Source organism: Pelodiscus sinensis, chromosome 9, assembly GCF_049634645.1.
Source record: "Pelodiscus sinensis isolate JC-2024 chromosome 9, ASM4963464v1, whole genome shotgun sequence".
Classification (NCBI taxonomy): domain Eukaryota; kingdom Metazoa; phylum Chordata; order Testudines; family Trionychidae; genus Pelodiscus; species Pelodiscus sinensis.
In genome coordinates, this window is record NC_134719.1 from 23,052,919 (window position 1) to 23,071,110 (window position 18,192).

Consider the following 18,192-nt stretch of genomic DNA (forward strand, 5'->3'; position numbering starts at 1 on the left):
CATCCCCTTTAGTGTCCTGTTAAAGCGTTCGACAAGTCCATCTGTCTGGGGATGGTAAACTGAGGTACGCAATGCCTTAATGTTTAATAGGCGGCAAAGTTCTGCCATCAGCTTAGAGGTCACATTGGTCCCTTGGTCTGTTAATATTTCCCTCGGGATTCCCACCCTGGAGAATACTTGCACCAATTCCTGTGCCAGCGTTGACGCTGTCGTATTCTTAAGGGGGACCGCCTCCGGGTATCGGGTGGCATAGTCAATTATAACCATTATATATTGATGTCCTCCTCGGGACCTCTCCAGAGGTCCTACTAGGTCTACAGCCACCCGGTCGAATGGTACCTCTACCACGGGGAGGGGGACTAAAGGGGCTTTTGGTACCCCTCCCTGTCCCGTCTTCTGGCAGTCTGGGCAGGACTCACAAAAGTCTCGGACTTCCTTATAAATCCCCGGCCAAAAGAACCTTTGTGTTATGCGCTGTAGGGTTTTTTCGCGCCCCAAATGGCCTGCCCAGGGATTAGCATGCGCAAGGTCTAATACCCGCCTTCGGAATCTTGCCGGGACCAACAGCTGGGTAACCTCCGTCTGCCCTTCAGCCGTCCGCGCGACCCGATATAATCGGTCGGCTCTTACCTCGAATCGCGGGGTTGGTCGGGGCGCTGTCCCGTCGGGGTCTCCGTTCTCTCCAGTCGCTTGTTCCCAGGCATGGGTTAAGGAGGGGTCTTCTCGCTGGTCTCTTTGGAAGTCCTCTTCCCCTCCTACCTCCTCTGAAGCGAGGGTTTTCTCCGGTTCGGGCTCCTCCCTTGGCCCTTGTGGCATGCCCCTTGTCGAGTTCGCCACCCCAGCTGGTGGCAGTTGCTCCTGCGCATCCCATTCATGCAGGATGCGTCTGAACCCCGGCCAGTCCCGGCCCAGCAGTACCGGGTATACCAGTTTCGGGGCTAACGCTACCCGGCAGATCGCTTCGTCCACCCCATCTGACAGGCGAACCCACCCCGTGGGGTAGGTCCGGACATCTCCATGTATGCATTGCATGGAGATGTTTCCCCCTGCTGCCTCCCACTCTGGGACCAGCTCTGTCCGTACCATTGTCTGGCTGCACCCAGAGTCCACCAGGGCGGTCACTGTCTTCCCCTCCAGCTTTACCTGTAGGGTAATCTTTGTCCTATCCTGTGGTCTCGCTCGGAGGTCTGCAGCCATCACCTGGCCATACACACCCTCGGTAGGGGCGTCGCCGGCCCGCCGGGGTCCTATGGGTACCGGCCCGTACGACCTCTGTGAGGGCTTCCCGCCTGAGCTCCCTTGCTCCTTGATTCCACCTGGGTCCAAACCACCTTCTGTTCGCCCTTTGGTTCCCCTTAACGTCAAGGGCTGGTGGTCCCCCGGCCTCCTCCCGGGGCTTTGGCTCTTCATCCTTCCCCTTGAGCAGGCTGGGGCTTCCCTGGTCCTACTCGGACATGCCCTCCGTAGGTGGCCGGGCTCCCCACAGGCCCAGCATAACTGTGCCTCCCCGGTTACCTTCACCGGGGCTGCTCTCCCTTTGTTCCTCTTAGTTGGGTGGGGCCTCCTGGCTCCCACCCCATAGGGGCACTCCCTCCTCACGTGTCCCTTGCGCCCACAGGCCCAACACGTTTTCAGGCTCGGCCCTTGCCCCCAACTCTTGGGGCCTGGTTTATTATGGAGTCCAGGGTCACCCCTTTTCTGTGGCCGGCTCCCCTTTTTCCATGGCCAAGCCTGTAGGGCCTCCCAGGCCCTCCAATACTTATTCATTCTCATAAGGAAAAAAAAGGTTTTTTTGTTTTTGTTTTTGTTTTTTGTTTTTTTTCCAACTCCCGGTCTAGTCCCGCGGCCGACGGACCACTATTGGTTCATGAAGACCCCTCTTTTACCTTGGGGTTGGGGTATTGCCCATATTCTCCACCATCTGTCATGGGGCGCACGCCCCCCAGTAGCCTCAGTGCCCCCTGACTGTCTTCACATGGCCCATCTCAGGGCAAGTTACAGTCTGTATGGGTTGCTCATCATCGGCTTCACCGCAGTTTATACTGGCCCTTTAAACAGGCCGAGTCTCCAAACAGATTCTCGTCGTAGCTGGGCACCCCCCTGGTAGGGGGACCCGGGCCCACCCTACTCCACCGGGTCCCGGCCCAGGGCCCTGTGAGCGACCGGGTATAGGGTCACTCCCTCGGTGGGGCTAGCTAGCCAAAACCCACCAAGTCTCTCGGGCTAAGAGGGGCGCCTCCCGCTCCTGCCCTGGGCCACTTCCTACCTGGCCTTTCCCAGCTGGCTGCGATCTCCAGGCCGGCGTCCCCTCGGCAGGTAGTCTCCAGGTGGCACCAACTCGCCTCTGCTTTCCTCCCGGCCTCTCCTGGAGTCCCCGGCAACTGCTGAGGGAGAGCTTCTCTCTCCAGTCCCTCTCCTGCAGCTGTAGCCCTCCCAGGAGCTCTTGCTGCCTCTGCAGTCAGCCCTGCCTCCCCTCCAGCAACTGTGCCTCTCCTTTTGTAGCCGGCAGCTGGGCTCATTAGCCTCACCATCTCAGCTGGTCTTGCAGCTTCCCTCAGGCTCGGGGCCTGAGCCTTGGGCTTAAAGGCCCAGTGCAGGGCAGGCGCCCTGTCACATGGACCTAACCTCCATGAAATTATCTAGCTTCTCTTTAAACTCTATTATAGTCCTAGCCTTCACAGCCTCCTCTGGCAAGGAGTTCCACAGGTTGACTACACGCTGTGTGAAGAAGAACTTTCTTTTATTAGTTTTAAACCTGCTACCCATTAATTCCATTTGGTGACCTCTAATTCTTCTATTTAGGGAACTAATAAATAACTTTTCTTTATCGGCCCTCTCCACACCACTCATGATTTTATAGACTGCTATCATCTCCCCCCTCAGTCTCCTTTTTTCTAAACTGAAAAGTCCCAGTCGCATTAACCTCTCCTCATATGGGACCAGTTCCAAACCCCTAATCATTTTAGTTGCCCTCTTCTGAACCCTTTCCAAGGCCAAAATATCTTTTTTGAGGTGAGGAGGCCACATCTGTACACAGTATTCCAGATGTGGGCGTACCATAGTTTTATACAGGGGCAGTAAGATATTCTGTGTCTTATTTTCTATCCCTTTCCTAATAATTCCTAGCATCCTATTTGCCTTTTTGACCACCGCTGCACACTGCGTGGAAGTTTTCAGAGAACTGTCCACGATAACTCCAAGATCCCTTTCCTGATTTGTCGTAGCCAAATTAGCCCCCATCATACTGTACGTATAGTTGGGGTTATTTTCCCAATGTGCATTACTTTACACTTGTCCACATTAAATTTCATTTGCCATTTTGCTGCCCAATCACTGAGTTTGGTGAGATCATCTTGGAGTCCCTCACAGTCTGCTTCTGTCTTGACTATCCTAAACAGTTTTGTATCATCTGCAAACTTTACTACCTCACTGCTTACCCCTTTCTCCAGATCATTTATGAATAAGTTGAAAAGGATTGGTCCCAGGACTGACCCTTGGGGGACACCACTAGTTACCCCTCTCCAATCTGAAAATTTACCATTTATTCCTACCCTTTGTTTCCTGTCTTTTAACCAGTTCTCAATCCAAGAAAGGACCTTTCCTCTTATCCCATGGCCATGTAATTGACACAAGAGCCTTTGGTGAGGGACCTTGTCAAAGGCTTTCTGAAAATCCAAGTATACTATATCTACTGGATCCCCCTTATCCGCATGCTTGTTAACCCCTTCAAAGAACTCTAATAGATTAGTAAGACAGGATTTCCCTTTACAGAAACCATGTTGACTTTTGTCCAACAAATTATGTTCTTCTACATGCTTCACAATTTTATTCTTTACTATTGTTTCGACTAATTTGCCCGGTACTGAAGTTAGACTTACCGGTCTGTGATTGCCAAGATCGCCTCTAGAGCCCTTTTTAAATATTGGTGTCATGTTGGCTACCTTCCAGTAATTAGGTACGGAAGCCGATTTAAAGGCTAGGTTACAAACTACAGATAATAGCTCAGCAATTTCCCATTTGAGTTCTTTTAGAACCCTTGGATGAATGCCATCCGGTCCCGGAGATTTGTTAACTTTAAGTTTTTCTATTTGTTCCAAAACCTCCTCTAATGACACTTCAATCTGGGACAGTTCCTCAGATTCACCACCCACAAAGGACAGTGCAGATTCGGGAATCTCCCCAACGTCCTCAGCCATGAAGACTGAAGCAAAGAAAGCATTTAGTTTCTCTGCAATGGCTTTATCGTCCTTGATTGCTCCTTTTATAGCTTGATCATCTAGGGGACCCACAGGTTTTTTAGCAGGCTTCCTGCTTCTAATGTACTTAAAGAACATTTTGTTATTTCTTTTTGAGTTTTTGGCTAGCTGTTCCTCAAAATCTTTTTTTGCTTTTCTTATTACATTTTTACACTTGATTTGACAGTGTTTATGTTCCTTTCTATTTATCTCACTAGGATTTGACTTCCACTTCTTAAAAGATACCTTTTTGTCCCTCACTGCTTCTTTTATATGGTGGTTAAGCCACGGTGACACTGTTTTAGGTCTCTTGCTATGTTTTTTAATTTGGGGTATACATTTAAGTTGGGCCTCTATTATGGTGTCTTTAAAAAGTTTCCATGCAGCTTTCAGGGATTTGGCTCTAGTCACTGTGCCTTTTAATTTCTGTTTAACTAACCTCCTCATTTTTGTGTAATTCCCCTTTTTGAAATTAAATGCCAGGGTGCTGGACTGCTGAGGTGTTCTTCCCACCACAGGAATGTTGAATGTTATTATATTATGGTCACTATTCCCAAGCGGTCCTGTAACGGTTATTTCCTGGACCTGATCCTGCACTCCACTCAGGACTAAATCGAGAATTGCCTCTCCCCTTGCGGGTTCCTGCACCAGCTGCTCCAAGAAGCAGTCATTTAAGCCATTGAGAAATGTTATCTCTGCTTCTCTTCCTGAGGTGACATGTATCCAGTCAATATGGGGGTAATTAAAATCCCCCATTATTATAGAGTTCTCTATTTTGGTAGCCTCTCTAATCTCCCTCAGCATTTCAATGTCAGTATCGCTGTCCTGGTGAGGTGGTCGGTAATATATCCCTACTGCTAATTTCTTATTATTGGAGCATGGAATTTCTATCCATAGCGATTCTATGGAACATGTTGATTCATTTAATATTTTTATTTCATTTGATTCTACATTATCTTTCACATACAGTGCCACTCCGCCACCCACCCGGCCTGCTCTATCCTTTCGATATATTTTATATCCCGGTATGATTGTATCCCACAGATTTTCCTCATTCCACCAGGTTTCAGTGATGCCTGTTATGTCAATCTCCTCATTTAATACGAGGTACTCCAGTTCACCCATCTTATTAGTCAGATTCCTAGCATTTGTGTAGAAGCACTTTAAAAATTTGCCACTGCTTATTTGTCTGCCCTTCCTTGATGCATTGGATTCCTTTGAATGCAGTTGTTTGTCTGCTCTGGCCCATGGTTTGTCCTCTCCCCTCCTCTCTTTCTGACTACAGCTTAGAGAGTCTCTATCAATGGATTCTCCTCTAAGAGAAGTCTCCCTCCGATTTATGTGCATCTCTGCACCAATCGGCTTTCCCCCATCTCTTAGTTTAAAAACTGCTCTACGGCCTTTTTAATGTTTAGTGCCAGCAGTCTGGTTCCACCCTGGTTTAGGTGGAGCCCATCCTTCCTGTATAGGCTCCCCCTCTCCCAGAAGTGTCCCCAGTTCCTAATAAATCTAAACCCCTCTTCCCTACACCATCGTCCACGCATTGAGACTCTGAAGCTCTGCTTGCCTACCTGGCCCTTCACGTGGAACTGGAAGCATTTCCAAGAATACCACCATAGAGGTCCTGGATTTCAGTCTCTTTCCTAGCAGCCTAAATTTGGCCTCCAGGACATCTCTCCTACCCTTCCCTATTGGTACCGACATGTACCATGACCACCGGCTCCTCCCCAGCACTACACATAAGTCTATCTAGATGCCTCGAGAGATCCGCAACCTTTGCACCAGGCAGGCAAGTGACCATACGGTTCTCCAGGTCATCACAAACCCAACTATCTATGTTTCAAACAATCGAATCACCCACTACTAACACCTGCCTCCTCCTAACTGGCATTCCCTCCTCCTTAGAGGTATCCTCAGTGCAAGAGAATACCGCAACATCATCTGGGAGGAGGGTCCCAACTACGGGATGGTTTCCCTCTGCTTCCATTGAATGCCCTGTTCCCTTCAGACTTTCATCCTCCTTAAGAGCACTGGGGCTCTCAGACTGGAGGCGGGACAGTACTACAGTGTCCCGGAAAGACTCGTCAACATAGCTCTCTACCTCCCTTAGCTCCTCCAGTTCAGCCACCCTGGCCTCCAAAGCCCGAACTCGGTCTCTGAGGGTCAGGAGCTCCTTGCAACGAGTGCACACATACGCCACCCGCCCACAGGGCAGGTAATCATACATGTTACACTCGACGCAATAAACAGGATAGCCCCCACTCTGCTGCTGGGCTTCTGTCTCCATTTTTCTAATGAATAAGTTTAGGTGTAAATGGGATTCTTTTTAAACCTCTGGAATATAGATTATTCTAAGAGTTATGTTTTAAAGAATGCCCGAAGTCACTTGTGCCCTCTAAACTCCCTCTCCAAACTCTCCTGTTAGCTGTTCCTGGTCACAAGCTCCCTGGTCGCTGAGTCACCGGCTTATATAGCTCTGGTAGCCCCCTCCCCCTGACTGAGGCTCAGCCAATTAACAGAGGCTTCTAGGTTTCAAACCTTTTAGAAGCTCCTTCAAACAAACAAACAAACAAACAAACAAACCACCAAACAGACAAACACAAGCTCAGCACACAGCAAATAACTCCCCCACACACAAACACACACTTCAGACAGCCACTTACCACAAGGGTCCCGTTTTTACTCCCTCTTTTACCTGGAGAACTCCCTCTCCAAACTCTCCTGTTAGCTGTTCCTGTTCGCAAGGTTGATATGGGCAGAAAAAGACAGTATGGTAGAAACGTTTATCTACCAAATCGAAGATGATATGGAAGTAATTCATTTTTGTTGTTTCCATTGTATGCAAAAAGTCCTTTTAGTTTACTAGTTTAAATTGAGTACAAACTATAGAGGATGAAGTCAATACAGTAGGAAATGCCCCCTTTTATGCATACTGTCCTTTGAACACTGAGAATTTAGATGAGGATCCATCATTAATTCTGTTTGAAAGAGTTTGACATTAAATAGGTCAGTTCTTTAAATCTTCATTTTTCTTTTTAATAACATGCTTAGAATACATCTACATGCATGTGTAAAATAGCTACTTAGATATTGTAACCTATAGCTAGTTTTTTATAATTGTATATACCAATAAGTGAGATTCGTAAAGAGGAGTATGTGTGTGTATATGAAACTTGTCTATAATAAAATTTTCTTTTTTTAAGGTGGCTATAGTCAACGTTTACCAAATGCAAGTGCACTGGGGAAAATTTTCACAGCTTTGCCTTTTGGTGACCCTATTTACCAGATGTTGGAGCTAAAATTGGCAATGTACATTGATTTTCCTGCCCATATGAATCCAGGAATTCTCATTACTTGTGCAGATGATATTGAACTGTATAGTATTGGAGCAACAGAAGTTATCATGTTTGATAAACCTGGATTCACTGCATTAGCTCATCCTTCAGATTTGGTTATTGGTACCACTCATGGAGTATTTGTGTTGGATTCATCTGGTATTTCAGAAAAGGAGCTTGAATACAGATCTTGTCATCATTTCCTACATAAACCTAGTATTGAAAAGATGCATCAGTCTGGTGCAGTATGCATAAGGAGGAATTGCTCTCAATCAAACTCTTCTGGAGAACATAGTGACTTAAAAATGGACTATGAGTATGTGTATACAGACAGCTTATTTTACATTGATCATAACATTGCAAAACAATTACTAATATTTTTTAAGCAGCTGGATACTCTTTGCTGTGAAATAGATGCATATGGTGATTTTCTCCAAGCTCTGGGACCTGGAGCAACTGAAGATTACACAAAAAACACTGATAATGTCACAAAAGAAGGATCACAGTTAGTAGAAGTAAGACAGAAGCTATTTTCTTTTCTTAAAGGAACATCACTTAATGTTATAGTCTTAAATAACTCTAGGTTCTATCATATTGGGACTACACAAGAATATTTATTTCATTTTACTTCTGAGAGTAAATTGAAATCGGAGCTTGGCTTACTATCTAAAGCATTTAGCATCTTTCCAGATAAAACGGAAAACTCAGATATATCAGCATGTATCATTCAAAGCATACTGGATTCAAGATGTGATATAGCACCTGCCTCTGTTATTGAATATTCTAGGCTGGGACCTGAGGTTTCAGTAGGAGCAAACAGCATTGTCAGTGGTTGTTGCATAAGTGCTAAAGCAGATGTACCACCAAATACTTTTGTGAGTTCACTGAGCGTCAGGATTAATGAAAAAGTAATGTATGTGAGTGTGGTGCTTGGCATCGAAGACAACTTGAAAAAGAATGTGACACTGTTGTCAGACATACATTTCCTTCAGCTTTTTGGAGTCAACTTACTGCAGTGCTTGGATCTTTGGGACCTGAGAATTTCAGACCAACTCTTCTCTGGTGACAAGACAAGCTTAGGTTTGTGGAGTATTCGGATTTTTCCTGTTTGTTCTACTTTAAGTGATTCAATTAGTGTGTCATTAAAGATGTTAAGTGCTGTACAAAATAAGTCAGCTTTCAAACTGGGTAGCTGGAAGCTCCTGTCTATTGAAGAAATGCTCTTCTACAAAGATGTAGAATACATGCTGAAGTTCAGGCAGCAAATTTATGAAGAAATCACTCTAAAAAGACAAAAAGAGAAATCTGATTTATAGATGTGCTGCATTTTAAATATGAAGATGATTGATTGTTTTCAAGCTTGTAAAACCCAAAAGCAAAAAGTGAAGAACTTTTTTCTGATTTAATTGAAGTAGAAATAATGAAATTGCATTAACAGTGTTATTGTAGCATAACATTAGTAATGCAGAAAACACAGATAAACTATTCTTTTGATGAAAGAATTAATGAAATATTTCAAATATATGAAAACACGAAGAGATGAATATTCTTGGCGTATTCATAATGGGTCTTTTTTTTAGCTTTGTTAATAAGAATATGGAATGAACATTAATTAGGAGTTTGAAAAAGTTTTAAGTAGTTTTCAGTCTACAGTGTTGGCTCCTGCAACATGGTGTGACCTAGCAAACATCTTTTCACTATATCCTTCGAAAATTAGTATTTCAAAATGTGAAGGAAATTGCATATATTTATATCTGTAAGCCAACTCAGAAATGGTTTGGATAAAATACCTCATGTAACCTATCAATTTTAATGTTACAATCTGTTGGATCTGTATATCCAGATTTGGTGCATGTTAGGATATAGTCGTGTAAATAATTAACTGATAAGCCTGGGTTTATCGGTTAATCCAACAACTGCATGCATTTCCTCCCCATTGCTGCCTCTGCAAGGGGGAAGTGGGAGATGGAAGATGGTGCCTGTGGGGAGCCAGCTTTTAAGCTGCAGAGCTGCCTGCCCTCCCCACCACCACGCTGCTGCCTGTGATGGAGAGGTAACAGTGCAGAGGGTGAGAGGAGCAGGCAAGAGCCAGTACACATGGGGAGCTGTATTACGGGCTGCTGAATGTGAAGTTAGAAATATGAAATATGAGTCTGTTTATAGCTTTAAATGTGCTAATGAGAACCATTACCGATGCCCTAGAAACCTAATGACTTGGTGATCAACTTAACCTGCAAACAGCCTTGTTTGTCCTTTAAGTCCATAAGGTGGTTGGTCCTATGAAAACATGTGACCATACCACCTGATACTGGGATTTATGAACCTGGTATTTTTTCATGGAAGGGGAAGATATAAAACAAAAGATTCCTGCTGGGGGGGGGAAGAGGAGGAACGGGGGGGGGGGGGGGGGAGTCTTTTTAAGCAATGGGAAGCTATCAGACTCTGACTTGGAGATTATGACTGAAATATCTGAAATAATAAGAACAACTCTTTAGTTTAAGAATCTAAATGACATAAGTTTTAGTGAATTAAAACTCGTTATATGTTTTCATTTTAATTTAGTAAATTACTTTGATCCATCTGTTCACACTTGCAATCACTTAAATCGGGGTGGGCAATAATTTTTGACTGGGGACCACTTCAGAAATTTTTGAAGTGGCCCTGGGTGGGACCAGGACATTTCCATGCTTCCCCGCCCACAGACCCTGATTGATCTAGGGGTGAGGGAGTGCATGAAGTCTTTGCCCCCATTCCTCTCAGAGAGAACTACCAGCTGTTCTGAACAGCTGGCAATTCCCTCTAGACGCCCACATCCCTGGCAGTGGAAGGAGACTTTGTGCGCTTTGCTCCCTACCCCCAGGTCAGTCGGGCTGGGGTCGGGGGAGGAGCACACGAAGTCTGCCCCCACTCTGCAAGGGAGCACCACACTTAGAGACACCTGCCAGCTGAGCAGCAGCTGGTGGTGAAGTGCCGAGCCCCTTGTAGGGAAGGAGGAGACCTGGTGTGCTCCCCCCGCTCCAAGGCCTTGATTGATCTGGGGCCCACAAAGTCTCCTCCCACCACCAGGGCATAGTGTTCTAAGTGCTGTTTACTCCTTTCAAAGCAGGGCGGGTGGAGACTTCACACACTTCCTCCCACCCAGCAGCAGATACAGGGCAGGACGAGCGGGGCGGCTCACCCGGGCCCCGCGCTTCAATAGGCCCCGCGCCAGCCCCGCTAGCCCTGCCGTGTATCTGCTGCTGCTGCCCTCACCTGCTGGAGCCGCCTCTGCTGCTGTCTTTCGCTGAGAGTCCACGAGCGGCTCTGTTAGCCAGTGGCGCATGCGGTAGCGGCTTGTTGCCAGCGAGGCAAAGGGCGAAGCTTGGCCATGGCGCCCGGGTATCCCGCTGCTCCACCCTCCTGCCCCCCAGAGAGGACGGAGATGGCGCAGTTTCTCCCCCGGGGGAAGCCCAGACCCCTTTCCCGCCGCGCCCGGGGACAGAGCAACCCGCCCGCCAGGGAGACCCCATCTCCTCCCACCAGTCCCCACCTCCCATCACTTGTGGGCGCAGTGCAATCCAGCTCCAGAGACAGCACCCCCTCCCCCCTCACACATCCCTGGGAGCAGGAGGAGTTGGCAGCTGCCCCTGCCCAGCCAGGAGCTGTTGGAGAGGCTGAAATGGTCATTTTGGCCTGTCTGATGAGTCAGACACCACTGCCCTCTGGTCCTCCCTATGGCCCATCTGTGTGCCATCCTCCAGGTAGCCACACCCTGCCTGCCCCCCAACCCGAGTAACCAGACGCTGCCTGTCCCCCCAAGTCCCAGCACCCACACGCTGCCTGCCCCCCAAATCCCAGCACCTAATGCTACCTGGCCCCCCAAGTCCCAACAGCCACATGCTGCCTCCCCCCAAATACCCAAACGTGCCTGCCCCCCCAAAGCATCAACACCCACACTTCACCTGGCCCCCGCAAGTCCCAATGCTGCCTGGCTGCTGAACACCCAACGCTTTCTGGCAAATACCAGTCATGGGCAGCCAAAGAGAATCGACTGTGACCCAGGAGCGTTTTGTAGGTCCATTGAAAACGACCTGTGTAAAGAAATGGACTTTACTGAGATAATTGGAGAATGTGCTGCCAAAAGAGGTAAACAGCTATAGTAGACTTAAATACAAATTAAAATGTTTAATTAGTAATGCAGAATTGTGTTTAAGAATGAATTACAATATAATTAAAATAAAAATTATCCAACTAAATTAAGTTTCTATCAAATTTACCCAATTCACATTTAATATGAAAAATAGCCTCCAATGTGCGCATTTGACGCCTTTTTTCTATTTTGTCTCCAAAGTGGGGCCCCAAAATTGTGCTGCCCTGGGCCCCGCAAAACTCTCATCCGCCCCTGCTCCCACCCCCAAGTTCTGATTGGCTTGGGGGCAGGGAGCGGAAGGATCTCCGTGGGTCAGATCCAGCCTGCAGAGGCCCTTTTGCCCACCCCTGACTTAAATCTTACTGTTTGCATTTAATAAACACATTTTTGTTTACTACCAGACCTGGAGTCAATAATTGGGGGGAGCGGGAACCACTCTGTATATCTCTCTTTCATTGATAAAGAAACATCAGTCATGAGTTTTCCTTATGTACAACTTTTACACAGAGAAAGGTGGATTTAATTGGCGTTTTGATTCCATTTGGGGATTGATTTCCTGGGTTCAGTGCTCTAGAACTGCATCTCCCAGTGGTTTAGTGTCTGCAGTGCTCTGGGCCTTGTCTGAGAGGGTATGTCTACACTACCCCTCTAGTTCGAACTAGGGGGGGTAATGTAGTCATACAGAGTTGCAAATGAAGCCCGGGATTTGAATTTCCCGGGCTTCATTTGCATAAAGCCGGCCGGCGCCATTTTTAAATGCCAGCTAGTTCGGACCCCGTGCCGCATGTAGCCGCGCGGTACGGGGTCCGAACTAGCCGACATTTAAAAATGGCGCCGGCCGGCTTTATGCAAATGAAGCCCGGGAAATTCAAATCCCGGGCTTCAATTGCAACTCCGTATGACTACATTACCTCCCCTAGTTCGAACTAGGAGGGTAGGGTATACATACCCAGAGAGACCAGGGATCCGTCCAACAGGACTAGGTGGTGGAGGAGCCCCACAGAACAAGAAGGCGGGTATCAGTGGGATGATCAGCACACCGGGAAACCATCTCAAAGGAATTTCAGTGACCACACCTCATCACAGGAATTTTTCATTACTTGAAGCAAAGCAAAGATTTTGTTTGTGTTGGTTAAACTTCAGCTTGTCATCACTTTTACAAACAATGGCAAGCATATGTGCTGTATGTATCTTCTTGCAGAATACTGAATAATTTGTAGAAAGAATTTATGTAAAAGCCTGTGATCTGAAATGTGTCATAAATAAATGCACTTTACATATCTCTGCATCCTGGTCCTTTCTGGGTCAAAGATGTCCAGAACCTCATTAACTTATGATTCCACTTCTTTGAATCCTCTTGTGGTGCATAAGTATCTCTCAAGACCCTTATGTCTTGTGGTCACTTCATAACTTCAGTTTTCAAAGGAGACCAGGGACAATTTCTGCTTGTTTCATCTTTGAGTAGCAAGCTGTGGTAATGTCTCTTTCTGTGTCTCATGTTCAGATGTGTCTGCCTGATACCTACAGTGTCTCCTACAAAAAGTCTCCTTTCATTCTATAATACCGACATTCACAATATTCAGTGGCACTGCAATAAACTTCTGTTTTGCCCAGAATTTAAACTGCATTAAGGATCCCTATACAGTCTCGTCTCTGACAATTCTTCCTGCCCTCTTTAGACTTTGCACATTTTCCAGAAGCTTTTAAGTGATGAATATATCTGCTCTTTTTCATCATCTTGGAACATGCAGTCACATTCTCAACCCATGTCATCCCTTCCATCATGCATTTTTATTCTGTTGACTATGGGTGATCTTGTGCCGTAGCTGTCCATTTTGTGTCTGTTTACTGAACTAATTAACCCTGCACCCTCCACACAGTCATTTAACTATATTTTTTTCTCTGATTGTTTTACTACATTGTTGCCATTTAAATTATTTTAACTTATTTTTTCCTTAAAATGTGCCCATTAAGCTATCACAATGCTAGGTGAAAGGTATTTGTGCAGTAGCTGTGTGACGGGACAGGCCCGCACAGTGCGGAGGCGCCCTCCCAAACGGCACTATACGGCGGGACGCCAGGCGCCAGCCGGCTTTGTCCGGGCTGCTCGGCAGCCGCGCAGAGCGCTTTGGCCTTAGGCACGCCAGATGACGTCGGCCGGACTCCGTCGGGGGCTTGGGGCACGTCGCCGTGGCAACGGGAGGACGTCCGGACGCGAGAGGTGGGGCCGCCAGGAGACGCTGGGGTCACGGCCCCGGCGCCAGATTTAAAATGGCCGGCGGAGGAGAGACAAGAAGGGGGAGTGGAGGTGATCGCCCCCGACGGAGGCCGGCGGCTGAAGGAGCACTCGGCTGACCCATTCCCCAGTCCTCCCAAGTGGGCACCGAGCATCGACGGTGAGCGAACCGATCGGGAAGGCCGGGTGCCAAGTGGCGCCGGCGCGGGAAGAGAAGGAAGCAGCCCAGGGCAGAGTCTGGATTGACTGGTGGGCTGACGCGTTAAGGGTTCACGCCCCGTCAGCCGGGTCGGGTCAAACGGAACCCGAACCCTTAGGGCCCTGGGCTGGGGCCCGTGAGAGTGGGTGGGCCCGGGCCCTCCTTCCCCTCCCGCCTTGCTAGGGAGTGGGAAACTGAAGACGAACACGTCTGAGAGGAAACTAAAGGAATTGGTTCACTGGTTAGGAGAGGGACTCCGGGCGAGGCGACCTGGGATGTCACAAGCTGGAATGTGAGTAAAAAATAGAACTGCATTTCTCATGAAAAATATATTTGAAGTCAAGTGTGAATTTTTTGTCTCCAGACTCCTAAAATTAATTATTTTTCTATTTTTTAGCATGGAGCCAGATTCTTATCTCTGGCACTAGTGTAAATTTGGAGGAACTCCTTGGATTTACTTTGGTAAAACAGATCAGAATTGAGTATCTTTAATGTTCAACAATAGTTTTAATGACTAAAGAGAGTATATACTGAGTGCAAAATGTTGAGTACATGTAGCTTTTGTCTTATCAAGGAATTATCAGTAATAAAGCTATTCCTTGTTGAGTTCTTCAGAGGTTTTAGAAGAAGGGGAAACGTAGGGTGGAATTTGTGGTTTGGCTTGTTAGGGCAGAGAGCCTAATGAGTGCATGCGTTATGGTTCACAAAAGATCCTGTGTTTAGAGTGGGGTTGTAATCAAAGAAAAATAGCAGATTACATTTGTACTATCTTTTTTGACATCTCACAGTAACAAAGTGCTTGTGGGATGCTCTTTTAACTCCTATGTGTTCTTTCTTGATCTCAGTTACAAGGCAATGGAATATCTTATGAATATTATTTAATAGCAAAGTCATCTTTAACTTTCATCATGTATCACTGGTAAGACACTACAGGTTGAACCTCTAAAGTCCAGGACTCTCTGATCCAATGGACCTCAGATGATGCTGGAACAGAGCACCCTAGTTAGCTGATGTGGTGGGGAGCACAGCCCCAACCAGGCTGACAACCAGGAGCACAGCCCTGATGGGGCTGGTGGCCAGGAGCACAACCCCAACTGAGCCAGAAGCAGCAGGGCCATCACAGTGGGGACTGGTGCAGCAGGAAACGCAGTCCCAGCCAGGCTGGAGGCCGCAGGGCCAGCACATCAGGGAGCGCAGCCTGAGCCCAGTGTCTGGGTTTCCACAGCTGGTAGGGGAGACTTGATCTCTTCTGGTCTGGCAAACTCCCTGGTTCCGGGCTGCTCAGGTCCTTAGGGTGCTGAACCAGGGAGGTCCAACCTGTTGATTCTTTTTGGAAAATTTATCTATTTGACTTAAGTACAGAAGAACCAAATCCCCTCCCACAGGTTTGAAGGGGAGTGAGACTGTGGGTTTAATTTGCAGAAGGGAATGAAAGCTGAAGAAAAAAGGGAACAGGATGAAGTGCTGGTTAATTTTTTTTAAATGGCTTCAGAGCAGCATGCTTGTGAAGACTGAGATTAAAGATTGCAATCAAATGTCACAAATCAAGAAGTAAAATTAGTCACAGAATATAATGCATGAAGGCATGAGAATGCTTAATCTATTTTCAAATTTGCATAATCTTTGTCATGAACTATTGTGGTGCTATACAAAACATTGTATGAAAAACAAATGTTTGTCATAGAGACTTTGCATCTTCAGTTAGACTACATCTACACTGCAGTGCTATTTCGGGATACCTCTGGTATCCCAAAATATCTATTCCACATCTTTTGAGTCCACCTGTTATTTTGAAATATAATGGGCTCACTATTCTGACGTCCCTGTAAACCTCATTCCACGAGGAATAAGGTGTGTAGCAGAATAGTGATTTATTTTAAAATAAGTGCTGTGTAAACAGCACCAAATTTCGAAATAAGCTATTTCAAAATAACATTGAAATAAGATATGCAATTTGCATAGCTCAAATTGCATATCTTATTTCGACCTACGGTGCAGTATAGACGCACCCTTAGAGACTATACTTTATTGCATGGTTTTCATGCTGAATTGCCTCATCAGTATAACAACCTAACTACACAGCCACAATAACCAGCTATTTATGCCCTTTTAACATGCTCATTAATTCTTAACACTTATAAGATGATTTATTCTAAAAAAGTCCCCAAACATAATGAATTAATAGTTACTTTGTTCACCAAAATTAGTTTTAGTATAAAGATAGAGATTTTGTTTTTTGTGCCAACAGCTGGTGTTTGGAGATGAGGAGGGGAGAGAGAGGCACAATGACCAAATAGCTGCTGAGGAGTGCGAGGTAGCCTCAATGGACTGGTAACTACTGCATCCTGTATTACCTCCCAACAGGGAGGATAGAAAGGGAGGGAGGCTGAAAAGACTGCAGCCTGTATTGCCTCCCAACAGACAGGATGGAATCCTGATCAGAGCCCACCTCACCCAGCCATGACTCTGTGGCCTGTGGAATGCCAGAAGCATGTAAACATTTGGGACTTGTGCTGGGGTCCAAAAGTATGCACTACAGTTTTACAGCTCTGTAGTCTGAGACCCACAAGCCCAAGTCAGCTAATACAGGCGAACTGTAAGTGTTTAATTGCAGTGTGCATACACCCTAGACCCCTTTCACTCCCTGCACAGTTGCACAAGGAAGAAAAAATCTCCTTGAAGTCTCTCCTTTCAATTCAGAAGAGAAAGCACAATTGGTCCCAGAATGTGGAAACATGGATGTGCTGCTTATTGGTAATGTGTTCATTGCTGTGTTCATTGGTAATTCTTTGTCCCATCATTTATGTATTCTTCCTCACACTAGCCAGGTTTCAAGAACTTAGCAGTTTTACAAAGCCAGAGGGTGTCTGTTTAAACACACTGAGGGGTTAAAGGTTGATCCTATCTCTATTTTTCCTTTGTGTTGTTATAATCCTCACAGCTTCCTTTGCTTCCGCTAGTTAGTTTTACAAGCAGAACTGTCGATAACGACAAAGACAATAATTGTTCCCAACAAGGTTTCTTGTTATGTGGAGCTGTTCAGTCAGCATCCTATTAGTAATACTATCTATGAAGTAGTGCATTCACGGTATAAGAGCTGGTGGGATGCCAAGCTCAATACAACTCATCACAGCACTGATACAATCTATCCAGGCCAAGTTGCATTGAAATCTTTTATTGCCAAAATATGCTCACTAATCTGTGGCTAATTCTTTTTTTTACTAACATGGAAATTAGTATATTTTAATTATGGTGTCATGATAGGACAGTAATTGCATAATTTGTAAAATGCAGTCTACATTAAATCTGATTTTTAAAACCCACCCACATCCTTTCCTCTTGTTTTGTATTTTGTTTTGTCAGGAACTTCTTTTTGGAAAAGGTAACTACAAACGTTAAAGCATGTTCCTTAGGGGGAGAGGGAATTATGGATTTAAACAGTTTGAAAATGTGTGTTAATATATCTGGGTGGGGTATAAACAAGGGTTTTACAAAAACCTGTGGGCTCAAATCAGCTTCATCCCACTAAATCTGCAGTAGCAGGCAGGCATGGAACTTGGCCTAACTTGTTTTGGAGCTTGGATACCCTAGAAGGAATCTCAGCTAATTTAACCAGAGAACTAAGTCAGCACAGGACCTAACCATATTGGAGGCACATGATGTCTATTGAAGAACTGGAAGAATAGTGAGGCAGGGTGTGTCACAAAGGAGCGCTGAATCACCTGACTCTCAACAATTTCCTTGTCCACCTTTAACTCAAACAATGTGGGCTAAAGATTTCAAAATGGTTTTACGCATTCATCCCCCATGAAAAGGAACAGGCCTGCTTTTACCTGTCTGACTGAAATTATTCTCAGGCATATAATTTTATTCAGTTTTATAAAACTTGGCTCATATCATGAACACAGTTTTAAAAAAAAGTTACACTTAATAGTATAGAATTGTATATGTTTCAGAATAATGTTGGCATCTCTGTTATGCAGGATTTCTTCTTTACTTTTTATAGTACAGCTATTCTCCAAAGTAAAGATTGCTTAAACAGTTCTCTGTATTAGATG

At 45.8% G+C, this 18,192-nt stretch overlaps 1 protein-coding gene across 2 annotated transcripts in view; it reads left to right on the forward strand.

The window, feature by feature from the left end:
* FPGT (fucose-1-phosphate guanylyltransferase) overlaps window positions 1-17,467 on the forward strand; it is a 29,797-nt gene extending 12,330 nt beyond the window's left edge. The window contains exons 4-5 of one of the 2 annotated variants that reach the window (XM_075936256.1): window positions 7,439-8,650; window positions 16,383-17,467. In XM_075936256.1, coding sequence (XP_075792371.1) covers window positions 7,439-8,650; window positions 16,383-16,399 — 1,229 coding nt within the window. In that variant the 3' untranslated portion in view covers window positions 16,400-17,467. Of the gene's footprint in view, window positions 1-7,438; window positions 9,119-16,382 lie in introns of those variants that run through there. The other variant, XM_006130397.2, reaches the window with a different exon arrangement.
* The last annotated feature ends 725 nt before the right edge of the window (window positions 17,468-18,192 follow it).